The 12,270-nt window shown below is 42.9% G+C and overlaps 2 protein-coding genes and 1 pseudogene across 3 annotated transcripts in view; 1 reads left to right on the top strand and 2 right to left on the bottom strand.

Annotated features, from left to right (window-relative positions):
• LOC124787897 (E3 ubiquitin-protein ligase Ubr3) overlaps positions 1-12,270 on the bottom strand; it is a 289,094-nt gene that overhangs the window by 135,635 nt on the left and 141,189 nt on the right. The window lies entirely within an intron of this gene.
• The window catches only part of LOC124787898, a 35,948-nt gene continuing 26,548 nt past the window's right edge, over positions 2,871-12,270 (top strand). Inside the window, exons 1-2 of the mRNA XM_047254876.1 lie at positions 2,871-3,044; positions 9,977-10,224. Of these exons, the coding sequence (XP_047110832.1) occupies positions 10,009-10,224 (216 nt within the window). The 5' untranslated portion in view covers positions 2,871-3,044; positions 9,977-10,008. The remainder of the gene's footprint in view (positions 3,045-9,976; positions 10,225-12,270) is intronic.
• LOC124790249 lies at positions 8,798-8,915 on the bottom strand (annotated as a pseudogene).

Raw genomic sequence — 12,270 nt, 5'->3', positions numbered from 1 at the left:
TTTTCCATTCAACTCTTGCTCAGAGGAAGCTAGGCAGGCTGCTGGCTTGTTGATGTATGGAGTATACAGCTCTAAAACCAGTAGTATTTTTATTTACAAGGTGAAGCCGACACTTTTCTGGGCAGGTATATCGATATTTTTTCCGTGACATAGCAATACTTTTACCCGATATATCGATATACGATGATATTTTTTAAATATCGATACTTTTACAAATATCAACAGCCCTATTCTATATCATTGATCTGCACGAGGATTCAGACTGTTTTAGATATCTAATCCATCCCTACAAACTATTCTTGTTTGGGGACTACAATGTTTAAGTAGCAGTGGGATTAGTCAAGGTAATATGCTGCTACCTTTCTCCAATCAGAATGCCGGTAACAGACAGTTAATGGGGGATCTAATGACTACAAAGTCTTTCACGAGGAAGTTCTTGGATAAAATGCCGTACTTTCGATGGTTACCTCAATCTGACTAACATTGGCGCCGGCCGGATTGGCTGAGCGGTTCTAGGTGCTACAGTCTGGAACCGCGCGACCGCTACGATCGCAGGTTCGAATCCTACCTCGGGCATGGATGTGTGTGATGTACTTCGGTTAGTTAGGTTTAGATAGTTCAAATTTCTAGGGGACTGATGACCTCAGAAGTTAAGTCCCATAGTGCTCAGAGCCATTTGAACCAACTAACATTGGCAATTTATCCAAATTTGACATGGAAGTTTACGAAGAACTTCTATTCCTTAGGGATCTAATGTTTAACACAAAATTCAATCCGTGCTGCTGATCGATATTTTTTTTACATCGTAATAGATACGTATTTGTGTTCCTCTGTACAATTCATGTACGCCCTACACCCGATTTAATAAGTTTTTGGAAGTAGCAAGGTTCGAACAAGTTACTTACATTCTGGATTTGTCCCAAGCAATTATACACTGAGGAGCTAAAGAAACCGGTACACCTGCCTAATGCCGTGTAGGGCCGCCGGGAGCACTCAGAATTGCCAGAACAAGACGTGCCATGGATTCGACTAATGTCTGAAGTAGTTCTGGAGGGAATTGACACTATGAATCCTGCAAGGCTGTCCTTACATCCATAGGAATATGAGAAGGTGGAGATCACTTCTGAACTGCACGTTGCAAGGCATACGACATATGCTCAATAATCTTAACGCATGGGGAGTTTGGTGGACAGCGGAAGTATTTAAACTCAGAAGAGTGTTCCTGGAACCACTATGTAGCAGTTATGGACGTGTGGGGTATCGCATTGTCCTGCAGGAATTGCCCAAGTCTGTCGGAATGCACAATGGACATAAATGGATGTAGGCGAACAGACAGAATGCTTATGTACGTGTCACCTGTCAGAGTCGTATTTAGACGTACTGTATCAGGGGTCCCATATCACTCCAACTGCACACGCCCCACGCCATTACAGAGCCCCCACCACCTTAAACAGTCCCCTCTCCGCTGCCAATGCAGGGTCCATGGATTCAACAGGTTGTCTCCATACCCGTACACGCCCATCCGCTCGATACAACCTGAAACGAGACTCGTCCGATCAGGCAACATGTTTCTAATCATCAACAGTCCAATGTCGGTGTTGACAGGCCCAGGTGAGGCGTAAAGCTTTGTGTCGTGCGGTCATCAATGGTGCACGAGTGGACCTTGGGCTCCGAAAGCCCATATCGATGATGTTTCGTTGAATGGTTCGCACGCTGATACTTTTTGATGGCCCAGAAATGAAATCTGCAGCAACTTGCGAAAGGGTTGCACTTCTGTCACGTTGAACGATTCTCTTCAGTCGTCGTTGGCCCGTTCTTGCAGGATCTTTTTCCGGCCGCAGCGCTGTCGGTGATTTGATGTTTTTTTCGGATTCCTGATATTCACGTTACACTCGTGAAATGGTCGTACGGGAAAATCCCCACTTCATCGCTACCTCGGAGATGCCATGTCCCATCGCTCATGCGCCGACTACAACTCCACGTTCAAACTCACTCAAATCTTGATAACCTGCTATTGTAGCAGCACTAACTGATCTAATAACTGCGCCAGACACTTTCTCTCGTGTATAGGCTTTGCCGCCCGCAGAGCCGTGTTCTGCCTGTTTACATATCTCTGTATGTGAATACGCATGCCTATACCAGTTTCTTTGGCGCTTCAGTGTATTACAGCAGTTAGTAGCACTGCAACTAACAGGCACACTCCAATGATTCAAGAGTATCCAGCGTTTTTAATCTCTATTTCTTGAACAGGTTCATGCAATCATGGCATCACAGTGTGCAAAGACCACCTTGTTAGAAGCGTCTTCAATCTCTATCAACGACAAACGCTAAAATTTTCCATGAAATCTTAGCAACATTATCGCCACCTCTAAACCAAAATTCAGATTCTTGTGGAAGAATTTAAATTGAGCTCCTCAGCAGCAATTCGCTTAACAGGTATAAAAACAAATTTAAAAAATTCAGCAGTTCACCGCTAGTCTCTTCGAATGAGCAATAACCGCTCGTCAAATTTAGTTTAAAAAAAGGCCCAGTTCCTCATATTCAAGACGAATTCGCATGATTCCAGGACCTCTGTTTTGGTGGGATCCAGAAGTGCTATGGCAGTGTGTTTATTTCGGCCCCTTAGAGACAGCAGGCGTTGTGGCACAATGCACGCCTTTGTGCTGTCGATTAAAGAATTGTCCCTGGTGCAATTGTCCCCCCCCCCCCCCCGGCCAACGTCATCGGGTATCCACTCGCTTTTCAAGTGTCGTCCTCCCCCCTCCCCTCCCCCTTCTTCCTCTCAGGTCCACCAACACCGCTAGCCGCCGTGGCCAACATTCAGTACGCCGATCTTGGTGTAAGCTGTATCAGGCCTTCGCTTCCCCCCTCCAGGTCCCCTCTTGGAGCACGTGATCCTACTGCTGCCAAGAGCCTCGCCTCGCACCGAGCACTTACGCCAACTCTTGCGAGTTGAACAGGCTGCCGGGCAGCTCTCTTCAGTTCGCGCAGCAACGCAGCAGCTACAGTTAGACCGGCTGACGCACAACCGGAAGCGTGTCCAGGTGAGTTCAAATGCTGACTTGTGCGTGAAACGAGGACAGCCGGCTTTGCCTGCGCCCACTGGAAATCATGCTACACTGCTGAATAATTCGATCATCTACTCTCTAAAAAAAAAAGCTGCTTTGCCGTTACGCTACAAAAATAATTAGATACAGCTTTCAAACTTTTCTAGCGAAAAATTACTAACAGAACAGCAAAAGGCCACTTAATTACCAAAAGAACAATCCCGTGTGAACTGTTCCGCATCGTCAATTCTCCGGCGAAAATACCAGCCTGCTTCTTAAAATTCTGTTGAATTTCATCTGTTACTTCACAGGACGTTTTGTGCTATTGTTTATTACACACACATAATTTACTCGTACATGAACTACTAACTGTTTGCAGCTTTCACTAAGTTTGTACCAAGAAACCACTGTAACGAGCGGCCAAAAAGGCAGCCACTGTTCTTATCATCCGCAGGACTCTTGTCGCACAACACCCCCGATTTTATAAATGGGTCTCCCTGTAAGACATGTAAGCTCAAATGACGCACGCTGAGAAGTTGTAGAATTGCAACACTCATGTCACTTTCTATATATGGACTGCTGGAATGTTTACAGAAAATGATGTCGAACATGTTCACCAGAACACATTGGTTTCTCCCGCTATAATTTTTTTATCTTACTTTTCCATCAATCTTCCATCTGCTTCGTTATTTCGAGTGAAATGTTTGTAAACATTTCGACAGAAAACTCGTCACGTTTCTGCAATCATTAACAAAAAAGAAACAATCACACAACAAAGTATTTCGCTCCAGTTCATCATACTGCTTAAATGCTCTTTCAAATTTATCATCTTCCAACAGAGAAACGGCTGAGGTTGATTACCTTCTAGAATATTGACTGTAAATTGTAGCAGTAGGTAATCTTTGGTGTCTTGGGCATATTGCGATAGTTGCTGAAACAGTTGTGAACGGGGAACGAGCATGTAATTCAAAATCAAGTATTGTCCCGACAGGCATAATTAATCCGTTGTGCTAACTAGGATTACAGTCTGGCGCATTTATATGAATTACATAGCGATATTTCAAAGTGTGGGGGAGAAAATATTCTTAACTTCTTTCTGTACCCACATTAACTTTAACAGATGTTTTAAAACTACACTAGTAACTTCTTTTTCAACATCGAAAACGGGAGGGATTTCAGTTCCGCGGCAAGTGTTAAGTTGCAAATGCAATATAATCCAATTTGAGAAATATGCACATCAATCCCAGAACTTGCTTTTATGGTGGGACTTTCTTGATGGATGGATGGATGAAAACATGGCGAATCCCTGTCAAGAAGTGGATGATACCACTCATCCTAGTTCGTGGTCATATTGGCAGTAAAAACGGGTGCTGGGCACCCGATGGCTACATTTATGTGGAGGCTAAGGACTAAGGACAGCAGTTGCTTACAGTCATTCGTTGCTACAAAATAATTAACCTTTGATTTTTCATTGAGTTTTTTTTAATCATCAATGCTTCATGTGGCAGTCATTAAAGTGTTGGATGCAATCGTCACTGTTGGGGTGGGGGTCGGGAGAGTGTGTGTGTGTGTGTGTGGGGGGGGGGGAGGTGTCTGTATGCTCCCACAGTTTGCCAGTAGTTCGTCACTTGTGATTTCTCAGTGGCATTTGTTTACGAGTACGGTAAACTCTCCGTGTTACTTGTTTCAAAGGCTTAAGGCAACCTCTCCCATCAAGTGTACACGTGTTGCGTTGTAGCTAACGTTAGTGGCTTCAAGACGGTCCTGTAACTTTTTATTTTCGATGGACAAATACGAATCTGTTTTTGTGAAGTAATTGATACAATAAATGACAATGTGGATTCAGGGACCAAGGGGATAATATTGTGGCCAAATTTTGTAGTTACTAAAGTTCGCGTATACTGATTAGTCAACAAAGAACTTAAATACTGAATGTGATTATTTTCTTTTGTGGTCATGTCAGTCTTTCTATCTTTTAATTCCTTAAAGCTCCTGAAAGTTTATAATAAAATAATACAAAGTACTTACAATTTGTATTTATTGAGGGAAAAGTGACATAAAACTCTAGGGTCAACTGAATTTTGAAATACGGATCTTCAGATTTGGATTCTGAGATAATCAGTTGGAGAGCCTCAAGAAATGGGTCTTGGCATTTGTCCGGATACACAAACAGCCCAATTACGAATTTTCGTTTGCCCATTTCCCACAAATAAATGACTTGACAATATATCAACAATGACAATGTCTGACTATATATCAACAGTATCCTCCCAGAATTTCGTTGCAATCGAAAAATCGATGTATCTAATTACGCGAGAAATCTGCAGAAGTCAGTATACAAGATTCCATGGAAATCACGCAATAAAATACTATCAAAAGAATGAATGAAACAGTTGGTCAGCAATGAAGCGTTTGGAGACTAAAGAGAATGGGTAACTTAACGAGTGACGTCCGAATACAGTGCGTTAATCTCAGGATGTGTAGCTGGGAAACTATGTGAACGAAAAGATTTGCTTGAAGCAACGGAATGCAGATTTGGATGAGAATAACAAGTACGGAATTGCATAAATTGGAGGTGGGAGGCAATGAACACGCGTACTAACGGGAAACTTGTTTCAGACGTGTGATTTGTTTCAGACGTGTGATAACACACAAGTAGAGCTGGAGGATGAGGAACTCACGGTAATTTCGCTTCGCTGTTAGCTTCGTTGTTATAGTGGGTCGATGCCATTTACTGAAACTGATGAAAAGGTGCGAAATTCAATAATGAACAATTTGAAACAACATTCTTGTTGGAGGCTCTAAACAAAACACTGCAACAACTGAATTTGATAGTTTGGATAATATGGAAAACGAAGTTACGAAATCACAGACTAAAAGCCAATGGAAAAAAAACACTAAGAAAGGCAATACAAATGTATTAACCTAAAACTCGAGAGAGTTTTCGTTACGTAGATCTGATTCAGATCAAACATTCGATCCTTTAAAAAACGGAGACCCTGCGTAAACACTGTCTCGCGATGACACACGACCTCGACCAGCATGCTGAAGATTTTCTGTCTGCGGAATAAGATATTATATCGAGGTCAAAATAATGGCCTGTCGATAAGTGACAACCAGGTTGAAGGTCAAAGCTATTGATATGTGGAAGTCTGCGAGAGCTCTGCTTCGTTTACTGATCCAAGGCTGGCTCGTGCCATCCCGTTCAATACGCGAAAACTGCTTTCGTTTTTTTCTCAGCAGTTCCGCATTCCGTTTTTTCCCAATGACTTGTTCGCCATTTTATGTTCGTTTCTTTCACTCCACTGCCTTGTGGCATACGGAAGCAACACAGGTTCCAAAGATGCCTTGTGGCATACAAAACTTTGATATTCAGAGAGTATTACTCGTATTTTGCAAGGCAAGCGCACTAATTTTTGACAAAGTAAGCACAATAACGGGGGAAAGGAAGAATTCAGGTGAATTAATTTCTACGTAAACGTGAAATGTGTGGCGTACGTATTTTTACACTTAACTGCAGCTTCAGCTTTCCTCAGCATTAGTCCAAAACTTTGTACGTATGTCGGTTCACGCTTTTCAAAAGCTTCTCATTACAACTGAGGAGCAAATATAAAAGAAGATCACTAATCACCAACATTACCCGAAGAAAGGCTATCACTTACTCTCTAGTTATTAGCAACCGGAGGAATTTATGTTAGTGATTCTTTCGCATTTCATGAGCTGCTATCTACCAGAGTTTTTGATGTCTGCACAATGACATGTGCGGAGCACTTCAAGGATTCTATTAAAGTAAGTATAAGGAAGGTAATACCAAAAATATTACTCATGAAGCGTGAAATGTACATACATACGACCTGTCACTATATAAATGACCTGCCACATAGAGTACTCTATAAAATTTGCTTATACTTTATTAGCCGACAGATAGTGTGATTCCGGATAATCATTTTTATATATCATAAAAATGATCTCTTAACGTAACAGTAATAAATGAGCAATATATTTACAGAGACCAAGAACGTAAGCAACGAGAATGATAAGGTTTTCCGTATATTTTTTAATTGTAATCACCACAACGCCTGCATATTCGCCATTTGTTTACTTTCAGAAAAAATTGCGTTTTTTCTTTTTAATAAAAAGAATTAAAATAATTAATCTTTTCTTTCGGCTTGCTATATATCTCTATGTTCACGCCCCACGTCGACAATAACAGAAGCAGACAAAAAAAGTGCCAAAAGAACAAGAACCAGTGGAACACAAAGTGAAAAGCGAACCGAACACGATCGCACGCAGGTCACTCGGGCGCGGCTAGCGTTTACACATGAAAATTGTCGTTCGCTGTTGCTCATTCTCTTATATTTGCTTCGGTGTAAAGGCGGCTTAAGATTTAAGGGAGATACGCGGAACTTCTCTGACACATCTGCCAGACGGGGTGGCGACAGGAAGGGCATCCGGCCACTCTCGGCAACTAACGACGCCAAATCCATAGTAACAGGGCCGACCCCGCGTTGAAGTGCGACAAAGGACCAAGAAAATGATAAATGATACTGGAGACTACTTATTTACAACTTACGCAACATTGATGTATGTCTCAAAGTTTTACTGTCCTTCAAAGTACTCAGCGATGTGGAAGTCTTGGGATACCCTTGGCAGCGCCAGTTGTTTTGACTGTTCGAATGGAGTGGTCTATTGCCTGATGAATCTCTGTAACAGTTCTGAAGCGAATGCCATGAAGCGTGCTTCCTTCGTCATAGGAATCGTGTTGAATTCACAAGGGCTTACGTCCGTTCCGGGCTCTTCGATTGAACAAATCTGTCACAAATTGCGCCCTATGCCTCCGAACTTTGTCCTGCAAAATGATGGTCTGAAGGAAACTTCGCCACTTATTTCTCTAAGCTAGTTGCAGGCCTCTTCCAAAAATGGAACAGGTTACAGAAAGAAGCGGCGACACTTTTCTGCAGGACCCGGCCATCATTTTGCAGGACAATGCCAGGCGCATATGGCACAAATTGTGTATGATTTGCTCGATCGACGGGGCTGGAAAGTACTGTACAAACCACCACACACTTCGGACTATGCCCTTGTGGCTTCAACTTGATTCCTAAGATGAAGGAAGCGCTTCATGGTATTCGCTTCAAAACTGTTACAGAGATTCGTCGGGTAGTAGATCGTTCCACTGGTACTGCCAACACAACTGGAGTTGCTAAGGGTATCCTATCCGACGAGTTTCTCCTCGCTGGAAAGGGTTATGCACAAAGCTGGTGACTACTTCAGAGAGTAAAACTTTCAAACATGTATCTGTCTTGTATAAATCGTAAATAAATAGATGCCACTATTAAAGTTCCAGCTCTCGTATTTCAAATAGCGGCACTCACCAACTGCCGACGGAACTTTTGCGTCGTCTGCTAACACACTATTAAAGTTCCAGCTCTCGTATTTCAAATAGCGGCATTCACACCAACTGCCGACGGAACTTATGCGTCATCTGCTAACATCTTGAGTTAACCTACTATTGTCGCGGATGTCTTGTTACTAAAACTAAACTGCGCCCGAACAGGCCGTGAAGTCCTAAAGGTACCGACCGGTCGCCGTGTCATCCTCAGCCCGCAGGCGTCTCTGGATGCGGATATGGAGGGGCATGGGTTCATCACACCGCTCTCCCGACCGTATGTCAGTTTCCGAGACCGGAGCCGCTACTTCTCAATCTAGTAGCTTCTCAGTTTGCCTCACATGGGCTGAGTGCACCTCGTTGCAAACAGCGCTCGGTAGACCGGATGGTCATCCATCCAGGTGCTAACCCAGTCCGACAGCGCTTAACTACGGTGATCTGACGGGAACCGGTGTTACCACTGCGGCAAGGTCGTTGACATAGTCTTGTTACAGTAGTGAATTTTGTGTCGCCTCCCTTTTTATTGACTGTTTTCTTTGCTTTCATGATGCATTGCGAGCGCGGATGTTGCATGTCGTCTTGATGCTATATTTTGTAGTGCGCTCTCACGAAAGAGACCAAATATCTGAAAGGTAAAAATTATTTTAAAACATATTAAACTGAAAATGCCTGCAACGAGCACAAATAAGGGCACCGACATATAATAAAGTTTTTCAGTTTTTAATGAAACTGCTGTAACAGTAAAATAGTTTTACTGGCGAAAAATTAACTTTGGACATATGGATAAAGCATAAGGGCGATTCTGTTCACATCAGTACGTAAACTTTGTCTACAACTTTGTCAAGAACAACCATTCATAAATTCTATTACTGTTACTGACGCCTTAAAGCTGAGGGTATATTATCACTTTTGGGGAATATCATGTGTTCTGCAACGGCGATCCTGCATAATCTGTTTCGCCATTCAGTGCTAGGCACTGCCGCATGATACGGTGTGGAGGTCCAGTGTGGGTTGGCCTTAACCCCCCCCCCCCAAAAAAAAAAAACAGTATTTTCAACCCGCACGATATCTTTCTTCATTTTGCATACTTACTAAAAACTAATGCTAGAGAAATTTAGTTGATTGGAGAGAAAAAAAAAAAAAAAAAAGAAAAAAACCACACACACACACACACACACACACACACACACACACACACACACACACACACAACCTCTGCGAATCTTTCGTTCTCCGGTGTTTCAACAATTCAGCCTGACTATTTCTCATTAAAGCAGATTTGTACAAGGTCTATGGTGCTTATTTTGTGTGGTGTATTGCTAATGGCCCTCTAGTCTAGTGAGTATTAAATGCAGGTTGTGGCCATCGCTTTCCATAGGTGATATTAGTATAACCCGATTAAGTGGTTGGGCTTCGCGCTCTACCAGCCCGCGACCGTGAAAAATCTGCAGTAAAACGACGCTCTTATGCCAAATCGCGGCAGATACATGGCAACAGTGGGACGGAAGATGTCCCACTAAACACAGCGGCTTTGTTGCAGGCTGCCCCATTCTACTGTAAGCGACGCGCAATATGCGTCAGCTGCTGTGGCTGCCTGTGTTGCTGGCTGCGCTGCGGCCCACAAGCAGCATCGACTTCCGCGACATCAACGAGTTGGTGACCTTCCTCACCAAAACGCTGCCCGGCGTGATCCATATGGCTGAAGCCAACAACAGCGAGGAAGATGGCCCTAGCATGCCAATAATGGCCAATAAGGAAGAGAGGGAGCTCGTGGGCCGCTTGAAACAGGTAAGATTCCTTTCTGGTCCGAGATTTATGCTAGCTATATCGTAGTTGGTCAACATTAAGTGTTGCTCATTGTCGGCGCAAGCCTTTAGACCTGCCGACACTTCGGCAACTTGGCTGTCAAGTATATCGCTTTCAACAGAACTATCGAGTGGAGTGGCGCAGTGGATAGCGCAACGGACGACGGTTCAAACCCGCGTCCGGCCATCCAGATTTAGGTTTTCCGCGATTTCCCTGAACTGCTGCGGAAAATGCTGGAATGGTTCATTTCAAGAGCACGGCTAACTTCCTTCCCCACCACTGACACAATCCGAGCGCTTGTTCTCCACCTGCAATGACCTCGATGTAGACGAAACATTAGACCCACTCTTCCTTCCTTCTTTTTTCAATAAAACTGTATTGTCTGCACACATTTCTCCTAGTTCGGCAGATCCGTTCATCTGCCATACTTAGTTGGAACAATGCACCATTGCTGCTTCAGGCATACACTTCGCTATGAGTACTACTGTACGCGTATCTTTTTCTATGCAGAAATTGATATCTGGTCTATTTTTCATAAATGTTACTCGAATCAATTTGACATGCTAATTACTACCCCGAACCGTTCAGAATATTTTAGGCCATTTGGGAGAGTTCCGAATTCACTTTGGGAAGTCCTCACTCATGCGCCAAATATACAAATGGGGTATGATTGCCCTCAGCGAATACGTCACAATGTGTATTTCAATTAAGTAGATCGGTTCATCAAAGCTTTTTTAAAACCAGTTTTAAGAAAGATAAGCTTTTGTTGGATTCTTTATGTAGACGTCGACTAGAAACATGAACAGTTAAATGAGGAAGCAAACGACTTGCCATTTATTAATGTAGAGTGATGTACAAACATTGTTAGGATTTGACACAGTACCTTACTCTGAATCTCTTCTCCTGATGTTAGGAGACAACGAAGGTTAAAGAAAGCCGGAAACCACTCTAAGCTTTCATCTGGCTAATGATAGTTACCATCTTCCTGACGCCATCTTATAACAAATCAAAAATTTTAAATACACAATAAGAACATGGCTCTGAACACTATGGGACTTAACATCTATGGTCATCAGTCCCCTAGAACATAGAACTACTTAAACCTAACTAACCTAAGGACATCACACAACACCCAGTCATCACGAGGCAGAGAAAATCCCTGACCCCGCCGGGAATCGAACCCGGGAACCCGGGCGCGGCAATATGAACATGTGGCATGTAATAGTTCTTGTTTCAAAATTAACATATTTGCCAAATTGAAATTGTGGTTTGTACTTTGAGGTTCATGTATGCCCAGTTTAAGAAATACATGACTGTGTCACTATAAAAGACGTTGCTATAGAAATAAACAGCGCCGTTAACAGAAGTGGCTCAAAATCCACTTTAAATGAAGACAAAGGATACTGCTGTTTTTTGATGTCTATTTCTTTAAAATCCTTGAAGAATTCTTATAAAAACGTTAGCACAGCAAAAACAAATGCGTCCTGGGATTTTCATTGAGGTTCGCAAATGATGCACGTAATTAGCAATTTAAACTACGTGTTCAACCGAGTGCTCCCTTCTTGACATGATCACTCCCATAATAATGCAATGAGGATTTTTGTTTCCAGAGACAGTTGTGAAATCAGTGTTTTGTCTACAGAACCAATGGTTTCCATGTGGCTGAGAGATGATTCTGGCCATAAAAAGTATTCATGAAAATTTGGCTTGATTAATTGGTTCAAATGGTTCAAATGGCTCTGAGCACTATGGGACTCAACTGCTGAGGTCATTAGTCCCCTAGAACTTAGAACTAGTTAAACCTAACTAACCTAAGGACATCACAAACATCCATGCCCGAGGCAGGATTCGAACCTGCGACCGTAGCGGTCTTGCGGTTCCAGGCTGCAGCGCCTTTAACCGCACGGCCACTTCGGCCGGCTTGATTAATTGGTATAAAGCATAATATAACTTAAGAGTTGGACTGAGGCTTGATTTTTATAAGACCCATTTGCTGCCGAAAATGTCAAGGAAATCAATTCGCAGGGG

This window comes from Schistocerca piceifrons, chromosome 3, assembly GCF_021461385.2.
Source record: "Schistocerca piceifrons isolate TAMUIC-IGC-003096 chromosome 3, iqSchPice1.1, whole genome shotgun sequence".
In the NCBI taxonomy this organism is placed as follows: domain Eukaryota; kingdom Metazoa; phylum Arthropoda; class Insecta; order Orthoptera; family Acrididae; genus Schistocerca; species Schistocerca piceifrons.
Note: the sequence above shows the minus strand (reverse complement) of the source record. Positions and strands in the feature narration are given on the sequence as shown.